This window comes from Eleginops maclovinus, chromosome 5, assembly GCF_036324505.1.
Source record: "Eleginops maclovinus isolate JMC-PN-2008 ecotype Puerto Natales chromosome 5, JC_Emac_rtc_rv5, whole genome shotgun sequence".
Taxonomy (NCBI): domain Eukaryota; kingdom Metazoa; phylum Chordata; class Actinopteri; order Perciformes; family Eleginopidae; genus Eleginops; species Eleginops maclovinus.
The window spans coordinates 23466710-23494502 of NC_086353.1; the positions used below are offsets into that span (position 1 = coordinate 23466710).

The 27793-nt window shown below is 41.3% G+C and overlaps 2 protein-coding genes across 2 annotated transcripts; one reads left to right on the forward strand and one right to left on the reverse strand.

The window, feature by feature from the left end:
- Positions 1-2555: 2555 nt before the first annotated feature.
- Positions 2556-27783, reverse strand: armh3 (armadillo like helical domain containing 3). The gene is made up of 26 exons (XM_063884511.1): positions 27645-27783; positions 25837-25946; positions 25685-25741; positions 24855-25001; positions 23720-23827; positions 23545-23637; positions 23368-23442; positions 23171-23257; positions 19290-19346; positions 19129-19172; positions 18585-18645; positions 18448-18494; positions 17836-17911; positions 17248-17341; positions 15092-15193; positions 14828-14886; positions 14677-14742; positions 13616-13685; positions 13306-13366; positions 12563-12651; positions 11682-11764; positions 11371-11497; positions 10805-10880; positions 8644-8722; positions 4490-4606; positions 2556-3833 (listed from the first exon to the last, which is right to left on the reverse strand). The coding sequence occupies exons 2-26, from the start codon at positions 25936-25938 to the stop codon at positions 3741-3743; spliced, it is 2070 nt and encodes a 689-aa protein (XP_063740581.1). The 5' UTR covers positions 25939-25946; positions 27645-27783; the 3' UTR covers positions 2556-3740.
- LOC134864212 (protein FAM200A-like) lies at positions 20165-23051 on the forward strand. The gene is made up of 2 exons (XM_063883022.1): positions 20165-22479; positions 22618-23051. The coding sequence occupies exon 1, from the start codon at positions 20395-20397 to the stop codon at positions 22474-22476; it is 2082 nt and encodes a 693-aa protein (XP_063739092.1). The 5' UTR covers positions 20165-20394; the 3' UTR covers positions 22477-22479; positions 22618-23051.
- Positions 27784-27793: the final 10 nt, after the last annotated feature.

Sequence of the window (27793 nt, forward strand, 5' to 3'; positions counted from 1 at the left end):
CACTAAGTAACCTTTAATTATGCCTCCAGTATGCTGATGATTCCTGTCAGTTAACAACTAAAACCACTTACTATCATCGTTGGGATATAAAACTCCCACTCCTTCAAACGTGTGAATAGATTCATTGTCTCCTGATGTGAAACCAGAAATACGCAAGAAACTTGCCAAGAACAAGCGTGGATCCAGCTCTTTCATCATCGATTTGCCGGGAGTCCATTGTGAACTTTTTGTTTGTTAATTGTTGTAATTATTTTTTACAACAGGAAGGGTCAGGGGGCGTTGGATGGAGGACAAGAGGAGAGGAACGGGAGGGTTACTGTTTTTCCTCATAGCGATATCGCCAGTTTCCAGTAACCATGACTCGACTGTTCTCATCACTTATCTGATTAATATGGAATTTATTCAAATATTAAGTCACAAGGAGAATATTGATTAGTTTGTATGAACTCCGAATGTCCAATTTGTACATAATTTTTCACAAAAGTACAACACACCACATTATTGTTCAACCAGGCCCTTTGTGTTCTGTATACATTTCATTCAGTACATTTAATCTGATGTATTTACTGTGTCTGCTATGAGCATATGGTCTCTACCTCAGAGGTTTTACCCACAATCCTCTGGGACATTAGAGTCGCTCTGCAAAGGAAAATGTTAAAGATGGATTCTTCTGTGGTACTCCCAGGAGTCGCTTTTAAGATCGTAATGACATCACATATCTGCAATCTAGCCAAAATACACTAAATCAAATCATGAGTGTAAGCTGTTTTACGTTTCCCAAACTGACCATTTATAAAACAAACTACTTATAAATGCTCACAAGGGACAACAAGTAAAAAATGATCCAGGAAAAAAGCATTTTGTTATCAGAGAGCATATTCTTCAAAAGAAAGATCATATTTCACTCTGGTGGGGGTAAGAAGTGGAAGTCGCGCAATGACGGCTAATGTATCAGACTCTGGCAGCAGTGTCAGCAGTGTGTGTGAATGTGTGTGTGTGTATGTGTGTGTGTGTGTGTGTGTGTGTGTGTGTGTGTGTGTGTGTGTGTGTGTGTGTGTGTGTGTGTGTGTGTGTGTGTGTGTGTGTGTGTGTGTGATGAGGATACGGTGCAAATCTTACATACAAATAATGCATATGTCAGTCTGCTTCTTGCCCTTCCTGCTGGACCCCAGTAATTTTCCACTGACTCCAACTCACACCAACAGCCAGCCCCTCCCACTTCATCGGCACACCTGGGCAAGCCAGTATATAAGCCTGTGTGCTGTCTAGATCTTTCTACGCTTTGTGCAAGACTTTCCAGCATTCTTACCCTAACTGGGAGTGATGTGTTCCAGTAGTTGGAAAAAGATGGACGCCAGTAGGAAAGTTGTTCGCCTTGTTGACAGCTTTAGCAGTCACTTCAGTTAAGCCATTGTTAGCAATACCGGTACGGTTTATAGAAGATAGGCAGTACCATATTTAGTTGATTCAATGTGACAGTAATGGGGCGAAGCCTGCGAGCTAGTTCAGGCAGTCACATCGATCACCAATGATACATTTACACGTGCCGCGCCTCATCCCATCCCCACCAACACATGCATTTTTAAGGGAGCATAGGTTGCTTTACATAGTGTAAGGACAGACAAAAAACAAACAAACAAACAAGTACGGCGAAACATAAAGTAAAAATAATTAGCAGTAGGAGTGGAAGCAGGGGGACTGTGATGGGTTAGGGGTCAAAGGTCATGGTGAACAGGTGAATATTTAATCATGACTTTAAGTTGTCCAGGGAGGCAGCAATGCAGATCTCGGCAGGAAAAGCGTTCCAGAGGGTGGGGGCGCAACACTGTCACCAACAGTTCTGAGGAGAAAGCGGGGGAATGGAGAGCAGGCCTGTGTCCGAGGACCGCAGACGCCGAGAAGGGGTGGAGGAGGTCCGTCAAGTACTGGGGGGTGAGGGCATGGAGAGATTGTATGTGAGGAGGAGTGTTTTTGTACTGTGACCGGGAGTCAGTGAAGTTAGATGAGGGTGTGCTCCCAAACCTGCCGCTCTATTTAAGCTGCCAGGGGGGGGGGGGTCGTTATCATCACTCAATGTTCTCTGTAAATCTGTGGAGTGATGAGGCCTATATGCTGCTTCTAAAAAACATATCAAAGAAACAGAGTTGTATGACTCAATACAGAAGAGCCAAACATTGCATATTATCAAAGTGTTCTGTTAATGAATATGCAGAGACTCAATTTTGAACGGGTATGGCGAGGTACCTCCGAGTTTCCAAGTAGGAAGTCCGACCTCGGGCGGGAACTCAGATACTCCCACTTCCTGTTTGCCTGTGTCTGCCGTTCACTCACTCCCTAATCCACTGCCTGGCCTGACCTGTTTTCTGCCCGCTCCATGTCTGAGATCTCATTGGACAATTTCTTCTTCTGCATAGATTACTTGCCCTGATCTACACCTTTGGGATTTTTGGTATTAACTGTGAGCTGCTATCCAGTGTGCTGCATTTGATTCTGAACACAACCCATTACAGAATAACAGATAACAGCTACTTTAAATATTCAATAGAACACACGGGTTGATTAATAGGAAACAAACTTTTATTTAAAAAAGAAACATAAATAAACCTACAGGAGTTAAGAGATGAAAGAAACAAGACCCTACACTTGAAGAAAATTGCATAATTAAGATCTGCTTCCAGTCAATAATAACCATTTCAATTTTGAAAAGTTGAGAATGAGTTTCTTTTGTTTCCCGGCTAAACTGACTTAATGTGCTAAAGACACACCAGCAGGAATCACTTTAATGGATCAGCTTTCCTTCAAACTCAACCCGTTCAGACACATTTGTTGAACTGAAAGAGACAATGACTTGTGTGCGTGCAGTAGTGAATGTTAGTCATGGCTTTGTTCAAAAGAAAAAAGGTTTGCCACGACATTAAAACTGTTTCTTATTACTTCAGATTGTTCTCAACTTAACTAGAGCTCAAAGTTCTACCATTTTCGCAAACAAGTAAATTCAAAATACTTGTAAATTAGTTTCGAACATGTAGAGATTTACAATAACATTCCCACGACAATCATCAGCCAAAAAGAAAGAGTTAATGATCAAATCAAAGAGCATTTACAGCAAACTGAAAGAGGCTCAGGTTCACCATCACGGCGTTAGCTAGGACAGAATGTTCGGAGCCTAAATCTTCTGAAGTAATTACTGGAGAGATAAATCATAAATGTGTACTGTTATTAGTTTAAACAACAGGATTACCTACAACATTATCAGAGGTGGAACATTTGGAGATGAACATCTGGGTTAAAAAATACTTGAATTCCAATAAATCCAATGTGTCAGTTAACAGTCCAGCCAATACTGCAGATATCACGGGGAGCAGTGCAGTACGGGCACTTCCTTTAAACCATCACACACACACACAACGACGACCATGAGTCAAGAGAGTCATCAGGTCCTTCCTTAAGGTGCATCCGCCTGTAAGTGTGTCCGCTTCCATGAGGAAGATGAGGGCTCGAGACAAATCAGGGAAAGAACAATTCGTACTTGTTGGTTTTTGTGTGAAAGTATGTGTACATGTCCAAGTGCACACAAATGCACCGTGTATGTCCGTCTGGAGAGGGATGGAGGCTGGATGTGTGTGTGTGTGTGTGTGTGTGTGTGTGTGTGTGTGTGTGAGTGTGAGTGTGTGTGTGTGTGTGTGTGTGTGTGTGTGTGTGTGTGTGTGTGTGTGTGTGTGTGTGTGTGTGCGAGAGTCTCAGGAGATGGTGGAGAACTCTTTGAGCAGGACGCCCTGACTCAGCGTGTTCAGAGAGACGTTCTTCCTCACATTCAGACTGATGGAGCGCACCTGGAGACAGACAGGGACGGACATTCAAAGTCAAACAGATACAGAACTGTGGGCCTTGCACTTTGATCTTAACTTCAATTCAATCTCTAGAGTTTCTCAGCCTGTGTTGTTTCTTTATATTTGACTCAAGTCTTCCTACTTCACTTAAGTCAGTGGAGCACTCTTTAAAGGGGCCCTATTGTGCTCATTTTCAGGTTCATATCCATATGTAGAGTCTCTCCTGGGACATGTCTCCATGCTTTAATGTTCAAAAAGCTTTTTATTTTCCTCATACTCCGTGCTGCAGCACCTCTTTTCACCCTCTGTCTGAAACCAGAGCCCAGTATGTCCCGCCCCTAAGCATATCACTTACAATGTGTTGAAATGCTAACTAACAGTAGCATGTTAAATAGACTTGACTCCATTTATGGAAGTAAATAAAAGACGTTTCAGGTAGGGGGCGGAGGGTTTGTGGGATTTTAGCCTTTGCAGACCATTTACATGCACAAAAACCTAAATGAAACTACAGGAAAGCGAAAACCCCAAGAAGCATCATAGGGACTTAAAAAAAGAAACCATTCTGACTTTGTATGACCTGACATCCCCACAGAGCCTGAATCTCAGTAGACCAAGTTATTACCCTCATCACCCACAATCCATTGCTCTTTGTCTCTTACCAGCTCCTTGAAGAAGGCAGCCTCTTTGGGCTGCTCCGAGTATCTCTCAAACTGATCCAAACCATCCTGCAGTTTGAGCGTCAGTGTGTCGTAGTTGGACCGAACAACCTCCAGCACCTGAAAGAGGGGCAGAGGGGTTGCATAACACCGGGAAACAGGAGGTGAATGCATCGCACAGGGAACACCGAGCTGTCACCAAACAGTCAAATATTTATTTGACTGTTTAATACTTCATTACAACATCTTTATTCATGAGTGATCTAGCTTTTCCTATCCACGTTACTTCCAGTTAAACTGTTATCAGGGATTTGGTCGTTTGGAAGGAAGGAGAAATCAGTGTGTTTATGATGCGCCAGCGGACGTTATACATGTGCCTCTACTGTGGGGGAACTACAGTTCTCTGTACAGGACTACTGAAAGACATCTAGAGACTTTGCACCGTGCTCTCCATGTTATTTTATTCGGCTTTATGAACGTGGACAACGGTGAACAATATACTCTTCATTCGGTTGGAATTTAAATAAAAAAGCAGAGTAAAACTTATTGTTTCTCACCCCCACCCTACGGTCCCCACGTATTAATCCACATGAATCCCAATATGTATGATTGTATAAAATATTTTACAATAAATACAAATGTATTTATTATAAGCTTGTTATGCCTTAACCTTTTACTTTGTATATCACCAACCCACACAGCTCAGTAAACACTGTGAAATGTGGACTTTATTTGATCATTTCAGTAAAAAAGTACGTTCATATTTCGCCTTTTGATTAATATAGAGCTGAACGTTCAAAACAAAGCACTTCGGCAAGTTATGGCATAAGTTTGAAATTGCTTAAAAAGCACCGTTACTTTCATGAAACGCATTTCTCCACACGATTGGCGGTTTCCGTGAACGGCCGAATGCTGTGTTATTGCAAATTTTGGGGCCGCAAGGCATTGTGGGACAGCATTTTCTCCTTTCCTTTCGTAAAGGAAGGTCCAGTGTTTCCTAAGCTAAAGGAGGTTATAAAGGAAGTTTCAGAGCTCCTTTCCTATCATCTAGAGAATTCAAACAGCTCATGGCTGCCACTGATGTTCTTCCGGGACATTCCACTCCGTTAGGAACCTTCCTAAGCTGAACTGATTCGACCGTACCCTTACACTCTTTCACAATCAGAGCATTTCTGCTTGAGTAAGGACTCAAAAGATCATATAAAGGTCAGTGTGTGTGCACATGCTTTGGTTATAAGGTGCTCAGAACACACATGCCTTAAAGTCCGACAGAGATAAGCTGAGCTGGAATCAGAGGTAATTATTCAGAGATTCTCCTCACTCCCACCCCTGCTATCCTCTCATTCCACCGTGAAATAGAGCAGACCTCTTATATTATTGTATTAATGACCCAGCAACACCAAACATTCACACAGATCTGCATGAGCCGCACTTTGCTAACCAGAGCTCTATAAAAAACAGACACTTCTCTCAAACAAGTCCAGCTTAATCCCAACATACTGAGTCATCATTTGTAAATGTACCTACAGAGGAGCAGGAAATCATTCTTTATTTTTGATCCTTCTAATAGAGCTACAGCTTTGCTCAGGGAGAAAAAAATGCTGCTGTTTTTATTTCAACCTCGGATAGTGCAATGATGAAAAATTCATAGCCGTATCTCCCCCGCTCTCCCTCACCCCCTTATCCCTGTGGGAATATGGAGGGAGGTTTGAATGGTAACCTCAACTAATGTGTGTTAAGGGTTTTTTCCCCTCAACTGGTGGGGAATGGATAGAGGGGAAGAAGGCGTGAGCCATGACTGACTGTTTAGTGGCACATCAAAATTAAGTGGAAAAACAGGAGGAGACGATTCCACTGATGGACTTTCTGCATCCCTAAGCACATATGATTGTGTGCACGCGTTTGTCATTGCTTTTATCCTGAAGTGTGTGTAGAGAGGCAGCCTGTGTGTGTGAAGTGACAGACAGCAGCTTGTTGTAGCGCTGTGTTTCTGGAGGCCATCCATCTTCTACTGACACCGGGGGAATGAAGTCACTGCAGGCGGATGCAGCTGTGTGTGTGAGCGTGTGTGTCAGGGACTGTATGTCAAAAGCAAATGCAAGGTTTTGAACTTAATTTAGGTTAAATAAGAGCATTTTCTCAAGAGGTAACTGTTGTAAAGGTCCCTCAAATGGATCAAAATTCAACACATATCCAACTCCGTCCTGTTTTGAGTGTCCAACTCTGGTTACTTGAACTTTACGTACCCTAACGGTCATCAGTAAGATGCAAGATAGGTTGTTCTTAATGAAATTATGAGTATTTACCTTTTGTTTAGGCTGAGGTTAAATTTAAATGGTCTGGTGTTCAGTTGAAAGCTCTAAATGTGGTTCACTCAATTCTCCCCTGCCTCTTCAGGAACATCCAATCTACATTTTATAAGACTAGCAAATGCTAATCATAGAGGTTTTTAGATGCCGTCAGCAGCTGCTTCCCCCCAAAACATCTCTAAAGACCCATTCTCTTGTACTTGCACAACAAAACAGCAAACACATCTCAGAATGAGGGATATTGTTGCTCTGTATCTGTAGGGTGTGAAAATAAACAACTGCTGGCTAACAGTTAAACATCTTTAAAGGTAACTGTTGGAGCCAATTTGGGAGTTTGCACTTGTCTTGCAAAATGACTTAAAATAAGTTAGAATAATAAATTAAAACCATATTTGTTAATACACAGGTAAACAACATCCGTATTAGCATAAAATGATGATCCATGAAGACAAGAAGACTGATCAAAATGACAATTCCCCAGAACAAAGTGACTTTATCTAACAATAGGGGTGTTAGAATCACTAGTAAAAAAATCATCTTAAACCACCCTTGGCTCTTGGAGACCAGAGCTAACGTCTGCCCTCCCTCTTTGTTGTGAATAAATCTGGCAGATAAAAGCGGAGAGGTAATTGGAGAGCATAATGACCAAATCCATCACTCTCTTATCAGCTTGTAAAAAAAGGACTCTTCTGGCTCCTTTCCTACCCTCACCAATTTAACATAAATGATGAAGCCTGAAGTGAAGCGCACAACGGTCATATCAGCTCCCTAACAGACTCAAGTTTTCCCACTGGCGGTGAAAGAACACCCCGGGGAAAATTGACTCGTTAAGAAAGCCGGACAAGTTCTGAAACGCTTTGTTGAAGAGTTTGCAAAAACAGGGCTAGAGTTATCAGAGAAACTGCAACGTTTTATTTTTCTACTTATTTAAAACAGTTTAACACCATCTGTGTGTAACTGTGTACGCTCAGGAGACAACTATTAGTTGTCGGCATATCAGTGACAGTTTTTGGAGGAAAAGTCATATTATTGTCATCTGTAGTCAAGGGACTATTAAAAACTACAATTCCCAAACCAAACGCTTTGAGACACAGATATGAGCAACCTGTGAGGAAGACCCAATGCCTAGATTAAATTATATTACCATCAACACAAGAGAAAGAAAATAATCTACTTTTGTTTATCATTTTTATTAGAGTTGTGCCTCTTTTGATTAGTTTGACTTTTCTAAAAGCCTATTTTTCTATGCTGAATGTGTGTGAAAGTAATTATACTTTGATTAACCATGAGTTGCATAACATCAACACATCATCAGGAGTCAAACAAGTCATCACAACTGCAGAAAAACTGAATAAATCCAAAGACAACGCGTTAGAAATATCAGTTTTAAAAGCATCTAAGGAGCTTTAGGGAACGAATGAAAAAAGCTGCGACATTCAGTGTGTCCAGAAGTGACAGCAGCTCCAGTGAACGGGGTCGAAGGCTTCATATCGATGTGAGCGGGGTCCTCCCACCTGTCTGAACTGTGTACAGGGAATCAGCCACAACCCTCTCGGTGTCTCACCACAATAAGCCGTGTGTGAGTCATCCATCTCTGCCTCATAGCGGTTACTACTCCATGATGAATAGGCATTCTTTCAAAAATAAAATGCCATGAACGCCTCTCTCCAGCACTACAAAGGACTGAGCCATTGTTCGCTAAAAAATTCATAGGATTTACTTTCGAAATGACAGCGGTGAGGTTTCCGTGGCGTTCTACCAAAACGTCCCCAGAGATGATGCAGATTTTTTTTTTTACATGGAACTTTTAGGCAGAGTGTAAAAGGAGGAAAAGTGTGTTGTGTTTACCTGTTCTTCTGAGAGCTGGGAGATGTGGTTCACAGAAGCGTACGACTCAATCTTGGGATTAAAATGGTTTACGATGGCCCTGAAAGACAAAAAGAAAAACATTTCTGTAAAGTAAAGGAACGTGAACATTTTCCCCAAGACCAAAGATTTAAACTAAATAACCAACTTCTTTACCTATACACCATATACTTCTTATACTTCTTGTCAAAGTGCAATATAATAACATAATATTTATGGTAAGTAGATAAGCATTTGGCAATTTGGACACATAAAGAAGACCTATCATGCTCATTATCAGGTTCATATTTGTATTTTGTGCTGCTAATAGGACATGTCTCCATGCTTTAATGTTCAGAAAGCTCTTTATTGTTCTCATACTGCCTGTCCAGAGCCCAGTCTGCTCTGATTGGTTAGCTGAACGGCCCTGTTGTGATCTGTCCACCACTTAGAGATGTCCTGCCCCTTAGCCTATCATGTACAATGCGTGATGTACGTAGTGATGTCATAATGTTACTGAAGTAAACAAAAGGAGTCCAATGGAGGCGTTTCAGGCAGGGGCAGGAGTGTGTGGGAGAGGAACTCCCTCTAGAGGGAACTCTGCGATTTTAGTCTTTACAGACCATTTGAAGGTCTCCTATTATGCTATATTTGAACAATATATTGTAGAGCACTATCTATACAAAACTTGTCTGTGAAGTGTTTTACTCAAAATACCAAACAGATCACCCATTGTAGCATACCTCATACCCCTCTATTTCAGCCCTGTTCCTGAAGTGCTGATTCTGTGACTGACGCTTTAAAGCTGAGCTGAGCTGAAGCTGGCCACGCCCCTTTGGAGCGTCATGATCTCTCTGTCTAAGAGAGAAGTTTCTAACAGAGAAACTCAGCTAAACGCTGCCGTGATTAAACGCCATATTATGTTCCAAAGCACATCCAGCATTATTTCTGAAACACTTCTCAGAGTTTACCTCTAGAACAGAGACATTATATAAACAACAACTCTAAGTCCCTCCTGCAGACATCCTGCTGAACACACAGACACGCAACTGTATATGGAGGACGATAGGTTGGGACGTGTCACGTGGGCGGGACGTTGCCAGGAGTTCAATGTAAAGCCAGCCCACATTTCTGATATGACATCATAACCGAAGCAAATCTGGATCAGCTCGTTTGTACCCCCGTTTATAGAGATGTGGGTAAGGAGGAAGAGAGAGATGGATGTATTTTCTGACACTTTGTGAGTCTCCTTACACACCGGGGACACATATTTATCTATAAAACACAGCAAAAAGTGCATTTTGCACAACAGGGGACCTTTAAACAAACAACAATCTATATAACACACTACAGGAAAGGGGATATTATTCATTCCTTTTCAATTTCTTCTCAATGCGTTCTTCATTTCATGTGAGCACACCAGGGAATTTCACATGTAAATTCAAAGGCAATCTTTTACAGCATCATCATTTCCAATATATAAACCGCTATATATTTCAAATATAAGTTGATGCAGTAAGCACAGCTGTGAGATGAAATGGCTTATTTGGTACTGGCTTAGACGAGTTATATAAAAAAAAAATGATAGTAAGAAAAATGCAGAGAATTCTCCATCATGGTAATTCCATGTCATTAACGTAAGAGCCAGCGTATGGAGGAATGAGCTGATGGGAGTGTAATGGGATTAGCCCTTTCATTTAATTCAACACACATTTAATATTTCTGTGGGTTCTTTATTCCTCTCTTATTCACCTATCCATCTATTCTTCCACATATCATTAAAATATCTTTCCTCCCTGCATTCCTGAAAACAGTGTCACTGCCTACTCAGGCAACACAGACCAGCTGAGGGGGGGATTCCTCTGGGAGTATCCCGCTCGTACAGGGGCCTTCAGGGGCCTTCAAACAGGGTGACCTTAGAGGATCATCTCCTCAGAGAAGATGGAGGGGGGAAATGAAAGGCTTAAAAATGACTGAATAGGGCGGCCTGGGGAGGGAAAGTAATAGACTGGGGATGAAGGACGTAAATTACAGTTCTTAAAGACTTAACTTCATTCACTCTATTTGACCTCTCTTAATCACATCCTTTTTTTAATTCCCTTCAATCACAATATGACTCCTTTCTCCTTCTCAGGGTGCAGCATTTGAGTTTATGTATATTTACCGAACGTTGACAAGGGCATGCGTGACTTTGCTGGCTGGCTCTTTCCACTGGCCCGTGTTGGTTGATACTCTCAGAACTAGAAGGCAGAGAAGGACATAAACACAGAGTTGGATACACACATGATGTCAAAATTATGCACATTTACTTTCAGCTGTGAGTTAAGGAAGGGGGGAAAGAAACTCACTTTGGAAATACCTTTGAGATTTTAGCCTTTAAATGCACATAAGCCTATATAACACACTTAAGAAAGGGAAACCCCCAAAATGTTAACATTTTATTTTTAGCTTAATACGTTTGCTAATAGCTTTTGTGTGGGAAACACGCTTGTTCAGGTTAAACGCTGTCATTTTATTTTCTCAATTATTAAAAAAATGGAACTATTACATAAAGCAGTATATGTCAAATACAGGCTTTGAATTTCTGTATGTTGTTGTGTGTTAGTATTATCTATCTTTTGTGAGTAAGTGACTGTTACGGATGTGATTTGATGTTTTTTTCCGTAAATTGTTAAAGATAGGAATTGGGACCCTAATGGGGAGCTAAATGAATAAATAAAATCAACATACCCATACAGTAGAGGTTGTCGAACACCTGGTGCATTCGTACGATTTCATAGTACAGCTCGTCGTAGCTGTTGGAGGTCGGCAGGAACGTGTCGCCGTACGTTATAAACATGTTGAACAGGTTCACCACCTGATGAGGAGACAACCACTAGTTGACGGACTATATTCACTCTCAAAAGGAACCAAAACACAATTCATTAGACTCTTTTTTCTCATCGGACACACACAAAAGAAGGAGTTCAGACTCCTTGTGGAACTAATTTCCATTGCATTGTTAGTACTGTGTGCAGGTTTTGTGTGTGTGTGTTTCTCACCAGTAAAGCCAGATGGAAGATGTTGTGCTTGGACAGCAGCGTCGTCTCATTTGACAGGAGGAACTTCAGCAGGTTGATGAGAGCTGTGCAGAGGGACACATGCACGCATTAATGAGATACATGTGATTGTCATCTGCTTGCAGAGGCATCTGGCAGCAGTCTGTTTCCTCACTGAGCTTCTTTATTATAGCAGATAATAGAAACACAGGAGGGGGGGGGGTCAATCAAGTCCTTTCACAAATTTAAATAGTGAGAGAAACAGAGCCATAAGATCTATTGCTTTATTTCAGCTTTCACTCCAGCATTATGTTTTTATCACCAGCAGGAGGAGGGGGTCAGTGTTACTCAGGGGAATTAAGCTGATGATTGGTCTGATTAGAGGAATCTGTAGTTTAATGAGACACAGTGAGAGGGGGCTAATATAAACTGGAATGTTATCCTATTGTGTGTTGTTGACCGTGCTTAATGCAAGGCCAACAGGATGGATGGAGCTTTCTTTAGAGACTCATTATCCAATCTCAATGATGCAATACATTTCGAAAACAACACAGCCAATGACTTCAGGGGAAATTGGCTTTGTTTTGCAAAAAGCATCAACTATTATTACTCTTAAGGTGGTCCCAAGCAAATCAAAACATAATTTTATTACTAAAACATAACCTCTGAGAAAAATTACAAAGAATTTGCAGCCTAAATGAATTGAGTTTTACATTTTGGGAGGAAGCCGGCTGACTCTGACTCTGTTGTGACTGGCCAACCAATTAGAGCTGTCCCGTCCCTTAGCCTATCACAAACAATGTGTTGGAGCACTAGCCAATAGAAGTGCGAGTTCCTTCCTTGTTTTGTGAATGAACTTGAGAGAGAAAGCAAGGCGTCTTTACCTGACCACAGCTCTCTCCAGGTGTAGTGTAATCGGATTCTGCACTTCTTCTGGTAGCACAGGAGTTTGTGGATGATCTGCACACAGCGCCTGTACAGGAAGTAAACACATTGTGGTGATTGCGTTGTTTTGTGTGGGAGATTTTAAAGGTGCCATAGAATGCATCTATCTGGTATTTTAAATTGTTCTCTGATGTCTACAAAGAAGGTATATAACTTTGGTTGATCCAAAAAAGGTCCAGATGCGGTTTTACAGACACATTTACAACCCTCTGATTGGCTGGATTACGAGGCTGCCTCAGAGCCCACAGAAGTAAGTAAAGTAAAGCGAAACTGTGAGAGATGAACCATGGAGCTATTGGCATCCAACCTTACATGTTTGAGCCTTTATCGGAGGAGGAAACGATGAATTTGAAGAACAGCCAGTTGGTCGGAGATTGGAGAGCAACGTTACGGAGTGGACAGTGTTAGCGTTAGTGTTTCCAGCAGCTGGTGTATGCAGATGTTGGGGCTGGACTACCGTGTGTGACGTCACACACAGGGATTGTTGTAATTCACCTGTTTTACTGCTATGATAAGCATATTCATGATTTGCACGTGAAGGAGGAAACAATGGTGTTTGAGGTTCACGGTATGTCAGTTCAATGTGCCGAACTCTCCTTATTCAACTACGCCAAGGTAAATACAGTTTTACATTCTATGGCACCTTTAAAGTAATATGTGTGTGATATGTATGTGTCCTCACAAGTATAAATCCATTGGGAAATCCTTCATCATATGAGTGACGATAAACTCCACCATCAGATCTACAGAAAGATGGAGAAAAGGAATCCCTGTTAGAAGGATCTGAGGAACATCGAGTGAAAGAATAAAACAAGAAGAGAACACCTAGGTGAATGTACATTTATTCACATTGTGTCATCCTTCCTTACAAATATTATCGTTGGAAATTCAGAAACTAGATCAGAAGTTAAAGCTAATCAAACTAGCCTTAAACAATATAAAATAATCAGCGGCAGCATCTTGGAAACAACAGTTTTTAAAGTTTCCCATACCTAGAACTGCACACACCAGCGGGCGTGAAGGGATGTTCTTGTCCACTGCTTTTTTTCTGTGCCTCATCGGCTGAAAAACAAATATACATAATAAAATATCGGTATGTAAATGCTCATGTACAGTATATTTGGTGCTGTGCATGCCAGTGATGAATACCAGAATTCTACAATTCAGCTTCAATAACGAATATTGTGCAAGACATCTTTATTGCTAATGTCTGGCCTTATGCGCAATTTTTCCCTTTTCCAAGAGACATGTCACAAGAAAAACATAATTAAGAACCATTTTCTTCATCAAGTAGTGTGCTTACATGGACCAAAATAACTGGGTAAAGTCGGCTTTCTCCACCCTATTTCATAACGCCATATAGACTAGAAGCTTTGTCTCCATAACGTGGAACGAGATTAGAAAATGATGATTTCCCAATCTAGTTTTACTTCAAGAAAGCTGATTTCTCCTAGATGAATACAAATATTAATCTGCAGCCCGACTGGTCTTCAACCTCCCCAAGTTCTCCCACACCACACCTCTCCTCCTGGCTGCCAGAATCCGCTTCACGACACTGGTACTGGCCTACCGAGCTGTGGGGGGGATCAGCCCCCTCCTACATCCAGGCCTTGGTTAAACCATACAATCCATCACGTGCACTTCGCTCGGTTAATCACCCAGGTTCCCCTCCAAAACACGCCTGTTTGCTATCCTGGCTCCGTAATGGTGGAATGAGCTCCCCATTGACATCAGAACAGCAGAAACTCTGCATATCTTCCGTCACAAACTGAAAACGCATCCGTTATGATCGCATCTTGGCAATTAAACTCTTGCAAAAAAAAAAGAAGCACTTTAAATAGTTAGCTTAGGCCTTGTGACAAATTCACCAGCACTTACAATGGTATGACTTTCTTGAATTGAATATATCCACATTCCTTGTTGTTCAGGGTTTGAATCTCTATGGTTTTTGCACTTATTGTAAGTCGCTTTGGATAAAAGTATCCCCTCGATTAAATAAATATAGAGTTCCCTGCTTAATATTTGACTCACTCACTTACAGCCCAAAACTCACCATTCTGTGGAGATTGACTCTGAAATTCATATTGTCATCATGAAGAAAGGCATCAGCGTACTGATCCTGTGGCACACAAAGGGGGGGTCAGAACAGAGGCAATCTGTGGAGGAGGGGGGGAACATGTTGGACTAAATGTTGCCTTTCCTACCTCGGCTATGCAGGTGAGGATGATGAGGCAAAGCCTGGCACTGTTGAGTCGATGCTCATCTGGAAACACAAACATGAGACTCTTCACAGGCAGAAAGGAAACAGACAACAGTTTTTGGTGGGATAACAAGTTTGGCAGAGAACAGAATTTATTTATCACTTCTGTCTGAGGCATCTACGTGAGGACAGAGCTGGAGAATAAAAAGTGAAAGAATGACAAATGATGTAAAGTGACAGAGAGGAGGAGGAGGATGTGAGGGTTTACCTTTAGTGTCCTGCATTACAATGGAGGCGTACTTGAGGAAGGTGATGAGAAGGTTGCTGGTCTGCAGGTTGGGATCCAGAGGCAGTTCTGGGTTGTTCATCACTACAGAGGAAGATACAATCCCATTATTAAAACCCAGATTTTTCTTTTCTTTTCTTTATTTTTTTATTATCCTGTGTGAAACCGTACTGTCCCGTTTCCATTCTTATTCCGTTGCTGCTTTAACTGCTGGATTTCCCCACGGGGATTAATAGAAGTAGATCTTATCTTATCTTAATATTAGAGAGAGAAAAAACTGGAATAATGATGAATGAAACTTTAATTGTGCAGTCAGTTATTCCATAAATAATGACCTCCCAAAAACATGAGCTAAAACAGGAAGAAATAAATATACGTTTCCTTTGTTTGGGCTCATTCAGGCAAACAAAACAATACAAACATTGATGTCTTGCAGTGTTGTATAGACAAGCGTTTTTATCCATTTAAAAATCTCTGCTCGCTCAGACATACCGCTTGTTTCATGGATAAATGATGAGCCCTCACTAATATCTCCTTTGCCAGAAATCCCCTCATTTCACTTTCCTCCCCATACCACAGGAAGATGTCAAACACACATCATCACAAGGGGCTGCACTGTGGTAGATAAAGGTGATTGCTGGCATAAGTGTGTGTGCGATGTTTCTGTTCGGAGCGGAGGGTCCTCTTAGGTGCTGGCGCTCCCATGGCATGTTTGTTCAATCGCACACTGCATGTGAAACATTCATCTGTATTTCAAGATGTAGTTGAATATTTCATACAGAAAATAGCTCTTAGGTTAGAGGCAATGGAGGGAGAGCCAGCCAGAGATAGAAACATGAACCTTTTAACAGTTACAGCGTGTGTGCATGCTTAATGACCGGCTTCTCCAATGTGATGGCTACAATACGCACCCTCCGGAAAACCTGAAGTGACAGCTGTGCACTCAAGTTTAATGATAAGTTTGTGGGCTCGGGTGGTGCAGTAATCTGATTACTAAAATGCAATCAAACCAAATCAAAAGCTAAATGTATTGTATACAAGCACCTTTCTACTTCTAGCTTAAAAAAATCTATTGAATATTTGACAAGGCCTCTTGGGTGAGTGCATGTGTCGAACCGAGGCTGGAGTTGGGGGGGGAGTTTTTAAAAATGTATGTGAAGGTCAGATTATATTTAGGCAAAGGAGCAGAGACCTGATTGGATGCCAAATAGCTTTAGGAATCTTTTAATCCATTTCCAAGTCAAACACAGGAAAAACAAGTGAGTGGAACCCCCGATCTCCAAACTATTTACGAATTTGTAGATCAATCAGCGTTTAGTGTTCTGTTTCTTAATGCTAACCAACCCCCTAGGTGCAACCACGGTTTTGTTCCGCACACCTGGTTTCCCCTCCATATCTGGGCTGCGTCTTCCAGTAATTATTAAAAAAGGCCCTATTATTCTTTTCGCAATTTTTCCTATCCTGTAGTGTGTTTATTTTGTGCATGTAAATGGTCCGCAAAGGCTCAAAGTTCCCTTCAGAGGGAGTTCCTCTCGCACAAACTCCCTAAATTTATCCATTGGGACTCCTTTGGACTCCCGTAACATAATGACATCCCTATGTTACACTCGTGCTTCTATTGGCTAGTGCTCCAACACATTGTACGTGATAGGCTATGGGGCGAGCACAGGCAGAATGAGACAAATAAAGCACACAATTAAAACATGCTAACAGACCCTGAATATGGGCGTAATATGTCCTCTAACAGTTCGCGATAGTACTCTCTGGCTGATTTTCCTCTTATCTCTTTTGACTGGAAGCTCCAAAAGGGATTGGCGAATATAAAATCAGGGCTGAGTTTCAGAATCAGAATCAAGTTTATTGCCAGGTACTTTTATACATACAAGGACGTACCTGGCAATAAACTTGATTCTGATTCTGAGTTTGAACGAGGCTTTACCAGAATTATTCAAAATGTTTTTCTACTTCATAGCCTAGTAACGATCAGTTTCGTCCCAGAAAATGTGGACCCACAAACTGGGAGATTTAGAGAAAGTAGTCCCTAACACTTGAGACCTGGGAAGCAGTGGCCATCACCGACACTACACCAATATTTCATGCAGTCTGTGTCCTTCATAATGACAGAGTATATGACTTACTGTCTAAGGAGGGCGGTGTTGTGCCGAGTGGAGTTGTAGGTGTGGTTGGAGTAAGGGTGGTGGGTGTGGTTGGGATGTCCATCTCAGGGTGGCTCTGTCGATAGACCAAAATAAATGTCATTAATAGTGAATAGCTGTCCCTTTTGTCCCATAATGTACAGGAGAATGAGCAGTACAGGCTGGAGAGGAGGTCCAAACTCAAACTGAGAAGAGAGCTTCGAAGAGTTTAACTCGGATTTTCAGAAAATGTTTAATGGAAAAACATTAACCATGGCTTCTAATGTATTTATTTGTATTTTGCAGAACTTTAAAGAGCATCATAGTGGCTTAATGGCCTTAGAGCAGAGTGCATCTTCATTATTTAGTTAGTTACTTAAGATGGCTAAAAGAGTCATTTTTAGTGTCACCACAGGGATTAATAAAAGAACCAAAGTCAACTTCTTTGAAGAAATATGTTCATATCACAGGTTGATATCACAGTTTTTCAGAAGTTTTTTTAAGGGTATACAGTCCCTTAACATGCCAGCAACCTCTTTCCATCTGAGCAGGAAAACCATTCCTAGCTTTATAAAATCCTCTGTATCTTACCTGTGCTAATACAGTGATGAAGTTGCGGTTGAGGTGCACAGCCTCATAGAGAGCCAGCAGAATCGCCTCATTGGTCCTTAAGAGGAAAGGGAAGTTAAAGGTCAGTTTATTCAAACATCAAGTAAGATCTACAACACTTCCCCTCATATCAGACAGGGTGGGGAACATCCTCAGGCTTTGATCCAGAGGAGTTAAAGTTTTATCAACAATGACTTCATGGCGCACCAGGTCACTGTTTTACATTTCCTGTGCCATTAACTCAGGCAAGATGTGTGCAATTACTGGTACATCATTATTATGATATGATATTTTGATATATGACTTGACATTACAGATGTTAACTCAACAGTATCCCTTAACTTTCTTTATCAATGGCTCCAATTTCAGGAAAAGGGCAGCAATGCACAGGTTAAATGTTGGCCCAGACAAACGATGAAGTCATGCATTAAGCCAATCAGATTTGAGCTTGTGCTGTAGCAGTTAAAGCTTTTAAAGTATGGGTCTAAAACAAGATTCAGATTCAAGTGAAATAAAACCACTGCAGCTGTTCTCTTATCAAAGGTGCAGAGAACAATTCATAAATGAGTGTGTAACTTTCGCCTTTTGACTTACTGTACAGACAGTTTCTCGTCGGCGTCGGCTATAAACATGCTGCCCACCTGCAGACAGAAGAAGGCAAGTTAAAAAAAACTAATCAGAAATCTATCTGAAATAAATCAACTTTAAATATGTTAAGAATAAGATCTTACCATACTCGTGAGGGTGGAGAAGAATCCACCCTGGTTCTCCTCCTCTTTGTCTTTGTACTGCCTAAAAAGGGAAATGAAAGACAAAGGAAGTAATGAAAAAGTGGAGCCAATGACAAATTAATTAAAGACAGGTAGGGTTACACAACAGCAGAGGCAAGGATATATGATTTCACTCAAACACAGCATAACACAGTCACCCAACATCTCCTTCCTCCCCCCACAGCCTCTTATCTAAGAGACATTCACTTAAAAACAAAGCACTGTGTGGAGCCGTCATCCATCACTTTGATTCGTCTGTCTGTGCACGCAGACCTCCTTCACAAACAGCATTTTAATTTCCAGACCTCGCCTCATCTAAAAAATATTTACAGGCGACTGCCAAAGAAAACTGTCAGATATAAATAACTGTTTTTCTTTCTTACAGGAGAATAGAAATAGAACATTTGTGCGAGACATCAAAAATAATCTGATGACGCCAGTGGCCTCGCTGCAGCGCGGACTGCATCGTTCAAAATGTGTTTTTGACACGTTTTTCAGATCTCACCTGTTATATTCTGTCAGAGCGTGGTGGACAACCATACCCATTCCCTGGGGAAGAGAACATCAGGTGTTTCAGTCAACCCTTTCATTATCTACTTGAGGTAAAAAAATACTACTACTGGTTATTATGCATTAAGAAGGGACAGGAAGTGACAGCAGACTTACATCAAGTGTTGGCTCATCGTCAACAATGGAGAGCTTCACAATGTAAGGATTCACAGACTGAAAAATGAAACAATGAGATTTAAAATGTGAGACAAATATGAATACCACATTTACTTTCAATAGGGCAAACAGGGAAGAAAAGCCTGTGTGATGCCGGATTGTAAAACAGCCATATTTGTAGTAGTTAGACTTTTTAAATACCTAAACCTGGCGACTGCTAACTCCATCTCACGCATTTTTGAGGACCCATTTTCCTAGATTATATGCTCTATGTGCAGCTGCTTTCATTGCTTTCATATGAGGCTGCATCCAAAACTCCTCATCCTCTTAATCCCCTCCCTCACTGGCACTCTTATCCTTTCTAGGAAATAACTGGAGAGGAACGTAGATTGGAAGTCATTTGTTTTCAGACAGCATGATTGCTTCTCTGTGTTTCAAATGTAGGACAAGTGTGTCTGTAATACCTGACATAACCCAGGTCAAAAGCTCATGTGGAGCCAAATACAAATGTCATGTTCAGTTTCAGCCTGAAAACATGTTGATGCGTTCATGGGTGAGCTTGTTTCCTCAGGGGAGGCTGATTTTACTAATCTGATTTCCTTTGTAAAATTATTATTACTAAAAAGAAAGGCTTACTTTCTATTCCCTCGTGGGACAATTCAGTAGTCAGGGCTATATTACTTCAGTTTCAGGGTATTTAGTTTGTGGTAGGTTGTTGTTTTTTTGCTGTTTAATACATAAACTCTCTCCAATTCCAGAAGTGTTATGAGATATATTTAAATACTTTATTTTTAGTGTGTGGGCTCGATTCACAAGGTTCAGACAGCTTATAGGGATGTCCCATGTCTGAGGTCAGAAAAAGAAGAGAGTAGAGCAGGGGTTTTCAACCGGTGGTCCGCGGACCCCTGGTGGTCCGCGGCGGCATTGCATGTGGTCCGTGACAAGAGCCTATGTTGATCAGTTCACCATTGTTTTTTTTTAATATAAATTCGCTTTGATATTTCAACACATTTCCAGAATACCGTTACATATCGTGAAAAATATGTTTAAAATAATATAAAGGAAATTCAAGCTGACAGAATGTAGCCTTGCGCCTATCCAGTCTATGGTAGCCTGTGATTCGCTAATGGTAATGAGTTGCGTCGCTAACCTCACTTATTATTCATTACGTACAGTCTTGCGAGCAAAGTTGACACACATTTATAAGCATAGCCGACGAGAGTATTTTAAGATAGGTTGTAGTACAGCAAACATTTGTTACATATGTACTAGTCTAGCTATATATCTAGCACCAATGGATCGTTTTGTAGTGAGGAAAGTGCCAGAGGGACAGGCTGCCATGACAGAGGGTCAGGCTGCCACGACAGAGGGACAGGCCGCCACGATAGGGCAAGGACAGGCTTCCGAAGCGTCAACTTCGCAAAAAAGACGAAAAAGAAAATACAATGAGGAATATGTTAAATATGGATTCACAGTGACGACAGACAGAGCAGGAGAGGAGGTACCACTGTGTTTCGTATGTTCAACAATTCTCTGTAATGAAGCTATGAAGCCGTCGAAACTTACGCGGCATATGGAGACGCATCACGTCCACTTGAAGGCCAAACCCGTTGAGTACATGCAACAGATGTTGCGTGATTTCAAAGGACAGCAGGCTACCATGAGGAAGAGTGCAAAAATAAATGAAAACGCACTGAAAGCATCGTATCTGGTCGCTCTCAGGGTTGCAAAAAGTAAGAAGCCCCATACCATTGCAGAGCAGCTTATATTGCCAGCAGCCATAGATATGTGCAGAGCTATGGTAAGCGAAGAATGTGCCAACAAATTAAAAACTATTCCGTTGTCAGACAACACAATCGGAAGACGAATTGGGGAAATGGCAAATGATGTCAAAGACCAGCTGATGGCAAAACTTCAGACAGTTCTGTTTTCCCTTCAAATCGACGAGACGACAGATGTTACTAATGATGCGCAACTGTTAACATTTGTGCGATACGAGGACAGTGGCACTATGTGCGAGGAATTTCTTTTTTGCAAACCACTGCCCGGGCGAACTACCGGTGTAGAAATATTTAAAGCACTGGACGATTTTTTCACGGAGCACAATATCTCGTGGCAGAGGTGCGTTGCATTATGCAGCGATGGGGCCCGAGCCATGAGTGGCAGCAAGACTGGACTGTTTGCGCATGTAAGGAGGGTGGCTCCGGGGGTAATTTGGACACACTGCCTGATTCATAGAGAGGCTCTCGCCTCCAAAGATCTCAGTGTTGAGCTCAGTGGTGTGTTTGATGTCGTTGTCAAGACGGTCAACTTCATAAAACGAAACGCATTGAATACACGCCTGTTTTCATCCCTATGCCATGACTTGGGAAGTGAACACAGCTCTCTCCTTTATCATTCAGAGGTGCGTTGGCTGTCTCGCGGCGCTGTGCTCGCCCGTGTGTTTGAACTACGCGGAGCTATCTACGAGTTCTTGTGCGAGAAGCATTCTGATCTGGCTTCCAATTTCAACGATAGTTACTGGTTAACTAAGCTGGCGTACCTCACAGATGTTTTTGCAGAGCTGAACAAGTTGAACAGCTCCATGCAAGGGAGAGATGCAAACGTCATGCAGCTCTACGAGAAGCTCGACGCATTTGTGAAAAAAATGTCAAAGTGGATCGAACGAGTGGAGAGCAATAACTTGGCGATGTTTCCTTCAGTTGAGGAATACCCTGACAGCACTGACATCAACGACACTATATGTGAGCATTTGAGGAAGCTTGTGCGTCAATTCGCAAAGTACTTCACTGATTCGGAAGAGTGGCGCCGTGACAGCAAGTGGATCCTGCTCCCATTCAGTGACGATGCATCAGTAGGGTCAAGTCTGACGGCTGTGGAAGAGGATAAGCTGATTGAGATGTCCACAGACTCTGTCAGGAGGCATATGTACGACACACAGCCCCTTGTTAAATTCTGGATAAGTTGCCAGACAGAATTTCCACAGCTTGCTGCAAAAGCAATGAGGTGTCTTTTGCCCTTTCCAACCACATACCTGTGTGAGAGTGGTTTTTCTACACTGGCGTACTTAAAGAATAAGTACAGGGCTAGGCTTGATCCAGAGAATGACATGAGACTGTCTCTGTCTACCATTTCGCCACGAATAGACAGGCTGTGTGGACTTCACCACGCCCAGATATCACACTGACAGGTAGGCCTAATTCTCCCATGTTTTCACTGTTACGACCCTGGCGGGTTTAGGCCCCGCCCTGTGTTAATGGTAAGCCTGTTCTCTCTCCCTGCTTTTCTCAATCTCTCTCTGCTTTTCTCAATCTCTCTGTCTCTACAGCAGGTGATTGGTGACAGGTCTGTCCTGGCTGGGTTATAAAAGCCCTGACCAGCCAGCAGTTGAGGCTGCCTTGGTCTTCATTTGTTGGATTTTGGTTCTCCGGTGTTGTTGGATTTTTGTTCTCCGTTGTTGTTTTGTCACACACCTAGACTGACTTTGCATGACATTTTTAGTTACTTTTCCCAATACTGAATTGCACAACACTTTATTATTCTTTATTCTTTCTTTAAAATAATCTTTAATTTAATTTAATTTAATAAATCTACTTTTATTATTATAAAATCTGCGTGGCCTCTCTTTCATGTTTCATGCATTGAGCTATGCATGTAACACCAAATACACACGCGCACGCGCAGGCACATCAGTGGGCCGCGGATTGCTTTCTAGTCCGAATGGTGGTCCCTGGGACAAAACCAGTTGAAAACCCCTGGAGTAGAGGAAAGGAGGACTGATATCTGGAGGTTTTGGGTTTACTTAAAGAGACATGACTCCTCCTTGCTGCTCAAAAAACATGTGTATTGGACAGTTCCAGTTCCAGAATTTATGTACACACCTCATATTTCCTGTAGTTCACCAGAAGGGCCAGGAGGACCACAGCATCATAACCATGCTGCCCCCTACTGGACACATCTGACAGAATCTGAGGAGGGGAGAGAGAAGGAGTACAGAGATGACCAATTTGGAAGAAGAGAAACAGTTTAAAGGACAATCCCCAAAGTATGCTGCACATATGTTCTGCTCAACACTTACCTGTAGAATGGCTTCAAAGATGCTGTTGATCATCACATATTCCAGTATAGTGTTCTGACTAATATTGTCCGTTACCTGTAAACACATCATTCACATATCAGTGATATTCAATATGTCTTTAACGGCACAAAAAGCATTACCTTTTGCTTTATGGTTAATCTTTCTGTTTTGACTCACCGTCACCAGACACAGCAGCAGTTTGAGACAAAGGCTCTTCAGACTCTCTGAGCCTTCTCCACAAAGAAGGCTGTCCAGTCTCTCCATCAGGTCCTGCAGGCAAAAACATACATCGTGAATAAAACAATAATTTAACTCCCTTCTTTCTCCTCTTAAAGGTATTTTCCCCACACACCTTCATCCTCTGCTCAGCTTTGTCAAAGCCCATGAGCATGTTGATGATGTCGAAGCCAGACGCGGACTTGTTCTTCTGGTGAACCCCTCGGAAAAGTGCACAGAGTGTCTGGGGAAGAAAGGCAGAGGAGCATTGCAAAAAAAGGTGAATAATCGCATATGTTTCATACAATAATCAGTTATTACATGGTTTAGTTGAATACTCGATTCTGATTGGTCAATTCCAATGTGACACGTTAATAGTAGTAGTACAGACCGCTGTCAAGCAATATAATGACCGTTGCTAGGGAGGATGAAGCAAGAGAAAGGGAAAGTGGTTAAAATACGGAGCGCTGGACGTCAGCTAAATCCTCAGAAGAAGACAGACAGGAAGTGAACACTAACAGGAACACGGTCTGGGCTCTGCAGGGTTTAAGGACTTGTTAGGGGATCAGAAACTGTGAACAGACTCGAACAGTTACAGAAAACCTCCATCAGTGCTGCCGTAATGTTGTTGTTGTCGCAGTTCCAGCCGCCGGTGCGCCGTGGAACAGAGCTTTTTTTCTTAGTGGAAGAAATGCGATTTTTGAGTCAATAAAATAATTTCAATTAATGTTGGGAGTCAAGTCGTTAGTTTGTTTAGTATCTGGCCGGGTAATGACCATCTCGCTGCACATCCCTTATTTATAGGGTCATGAGCATACTAGCTTTCCGGGTCTGTTTGAAAAAATGAGTGCTCTCAAAACATGTCCGAGAAGATTTCAATTTGCCAGACAAATTAGAAATTCCGGTTAAATAGTATCTGTGTTTATTGTTGAACATAAAAACAACTATTTATAGGACATATAAAGAATGAGATCATCAAAGCATGTAGATTTGTATTTTCTTGAGAGCAAACCAAAATACATGTAGGCCTGCCTGGCTCATAAACATTTCAATCAAGTTTAGCTGCTGCTGACTTGATCAAGTGCTAATTTGATCCTGTTTCGCAAAAAGATTAAGATTTGTCTGACTGAAAGATTATTCTGGTCAAAGTCTGGTAAATACCAGCCAAGGGAAAACGTGCGGTGTACTTCAGGTGCTACTGATGAGATGTGAGACATGTGAAATGTAACCTGTTGGAGAGAATCCAGGTGGTCCTCTCAAGCTTTAGTTACCTGCAGGGCGTTGACGACTTTGATCTGGTGCTCCTCTCCCAGAGCCTGGACACAGTGATGGAACAGAGAGTTGATGTTATCCTGTATCTTCTGAACTTCCTCCCCATCTACAGTCTCCAATTTGGTCTCCAGGTACTCCAGGTTCACCTTAAAGCAAAAGAACACATATTGTAAATGCATTAGGGTGGTGAATCATTGGCAAGTTATTGGGGAGTATTCAATTCATAATTTTACAGCATTCTTCAGACAAAACAGCACGAGCTAAGCCAATTAGCTACGAAGTGAAGCACAGCAGCTCCACAGCCTATATGAATAACACTGTCCTGAGCTGTGGACTAATCTGTGCAGCACATTTTTGTCTAAGTTTGCACATCACAACCTATATTTTTCCACATATAGTGTGTGTCTTTCCAGTCAATACTTAATGATTGGAAGGTTTAAAATGAGTATAGACATCAGGGCACAAAATAAGGAACAGCCAAATGCTTGTACTATAGGCAAAGATTTGCATTACTCACCAAAGAAAGGCAACATTTACATGTTTCGCACATAATATCAACAGCACTCATTGCATTGTCGGCCCATAGGAACCTCCTATTCATTTTTTAACATGTTTCAGCACTTTTTACTTCAAATTGCATACATATTTTCTACTGCTTCAATAGTTTGTAAGACTTTTATTTGGAAAACTAATTACTGATGTCTCATTTAGCTTTACTGCTTCCACACACTGTCAACAAAACAAACACAATGTTTTTTTGCAGAACATACAGTACCATCTACTCAACAAGATGTTGACCTTCACCGAGTAGTTCTTATTTTTCCTTTACCTTCATGAGAAACAGCTCATCCCAAAACCGTGGGTTGTTTTTGGCTGGGTCCTCTTTCTAAGTCAAAGAAACAGAGAGGTTTGTTTACATTTGAAAGCTATTTTTAATCTGTTTCTTTCAATCACTGACACTCTCCTATTTGAAATACTTACAGCAAAAATCTCATCATACATCAGCACCACCTTCTCTTTCAAGGGTTTCTTAGAGGATGAAGTCCTCCTCAGCAGCCCTGTCTTCTTCTCCACCTGAGACATGACTGAGTCTGAGGAAAGAGACACAATGAGCTAGGTGAGGATGCAGACCGTGAACTATGTAAAAAAAGATATGGCGTAAATCAACAAGGTTTCCTCTCTTGGACAGATTCATTACAGGATAAGGTGGACAATGTTCTTTATTTTTGTCACACCAAACAAATCGTATGAAAATACTAAAACCAACAATACGTCTGTTTGTCTGTCTCAGTACTGACTTCCCCTGTCTGTGGCTCACGGCCTGAAGTGAATATTTCCAATTGAATACAAAAATATTTTAAAAATCACTGTCACAAATAAGTAGTTAAATATCTAAATATTGATTTATCCTTTCCCAAAACAGCTGGCCATTGTATAAGCGAATGTAAACCTTGTGAATGACAACCAGCTATAAAAATGATCATGTTAAAGGTTAAAGTATGTGATTAAAATATGTTTGTAAAAGAGTATATCATTTTGAACCAGTGATATGGTGAGTAAACTACCCTTCGCAGTGTCACCATAATAGAAATAGTCAAAGATTCAAAGGCTTAATTGTCATATGTCATAGCTACAGTGTACAGTGTAAAAAAATGCAACATAAATATATATAAGACATTAAACAATACTTTTGCAAGGAGTAGGCTAACAGAATAGAATTATTTTCTTAAATCTACAGATTGTTGCAAGTAATGCAGGATAAGATAAATATGTACAGGTAAAATAGAATAAGATGAGCTGAAGAATAACATTTAAAATGAAATACTGTACAGTGAAATAAAAGAGTGTTTATTGTAACAACAGATAAATATGGGAGACGCAAACAGATTGTTGTGAAGGCACAGATATCAGGAGTTTAGCAGTCTTGTGGCCTGTGGGATAAAACTGTCCCTGAGTCTGTCACAGAAGTAATGGCTTAATGTGTACAAAATAAAGCTCTGTGGCACAGTTCACTGAGATATATAAAATAGTTGGTAGTGAGATCAATAAATATACAGTTGCTTACTCTGAACCAGTACTCCAGTTTGCTGCCTAATGCAGCAACAGATAGTCCCTTTAGTCATGACTGCTCTGTAAGGGATAAGTCTCTCTACCATTTAACTATCATATTTTGAAGAGAGTTCTTGTAACTATACTTTGTGTAAACTCGACTGTGTCAAAAATGTCAGTCAAAGTGACAAACCGGTAAGATACGATGTATAATTTATAATATTTACTAATGCGCGTAAACGTTTAGGCTAGGTAGGCACAGTACCTAATGTTTACATAGTAAGGATGGCTTACGCTAATTAGCTAAAGCAATATTGGGTTGGATACCAAATGATGTTTTGACATTTGCTCTAATTGATGCCACATGATTCAACAGTTAACTAACCTAACAGCAAGTTGGGATGGGCTGCTAGCTCGTTAGCTTATAATTGCTATCTGACACATCGCTAGTAAGCCGGTTCTGACTAGGAAACCACTAACAGACATGTTCAAGGTAACATGCAAGTGTTGTTTCCACACGACCCATATGACGAGCAGCTGGTTTATCAGCAGCTACATCACCAAACGAGAGTCTGCTAATATGTTTATATTCTCGCAGCTAAAGCTAATGCTACCTAATGCTAGCTAAGTTACTGTCTGGCAGACCAGGGTTGTAACAATTAATGTCAGGGTGATATTACGACATTACTGTGTTACAGTTCGAAGAACATGGCTTCGTTATGAGTGTGGTTTATTCTTACCTCAATCAAAGTATTAAAATCAAAAAAGGTAGTTCATGAATCCCTGTGACAACACTTCTCTCTGCTAGCATACTGAGGCTAACAATAGCATCCTGCTGGCTGCTGCTGGTCTTCTGGGTCTTAGTGCTCCACAGTAACCTCTTCTGCAA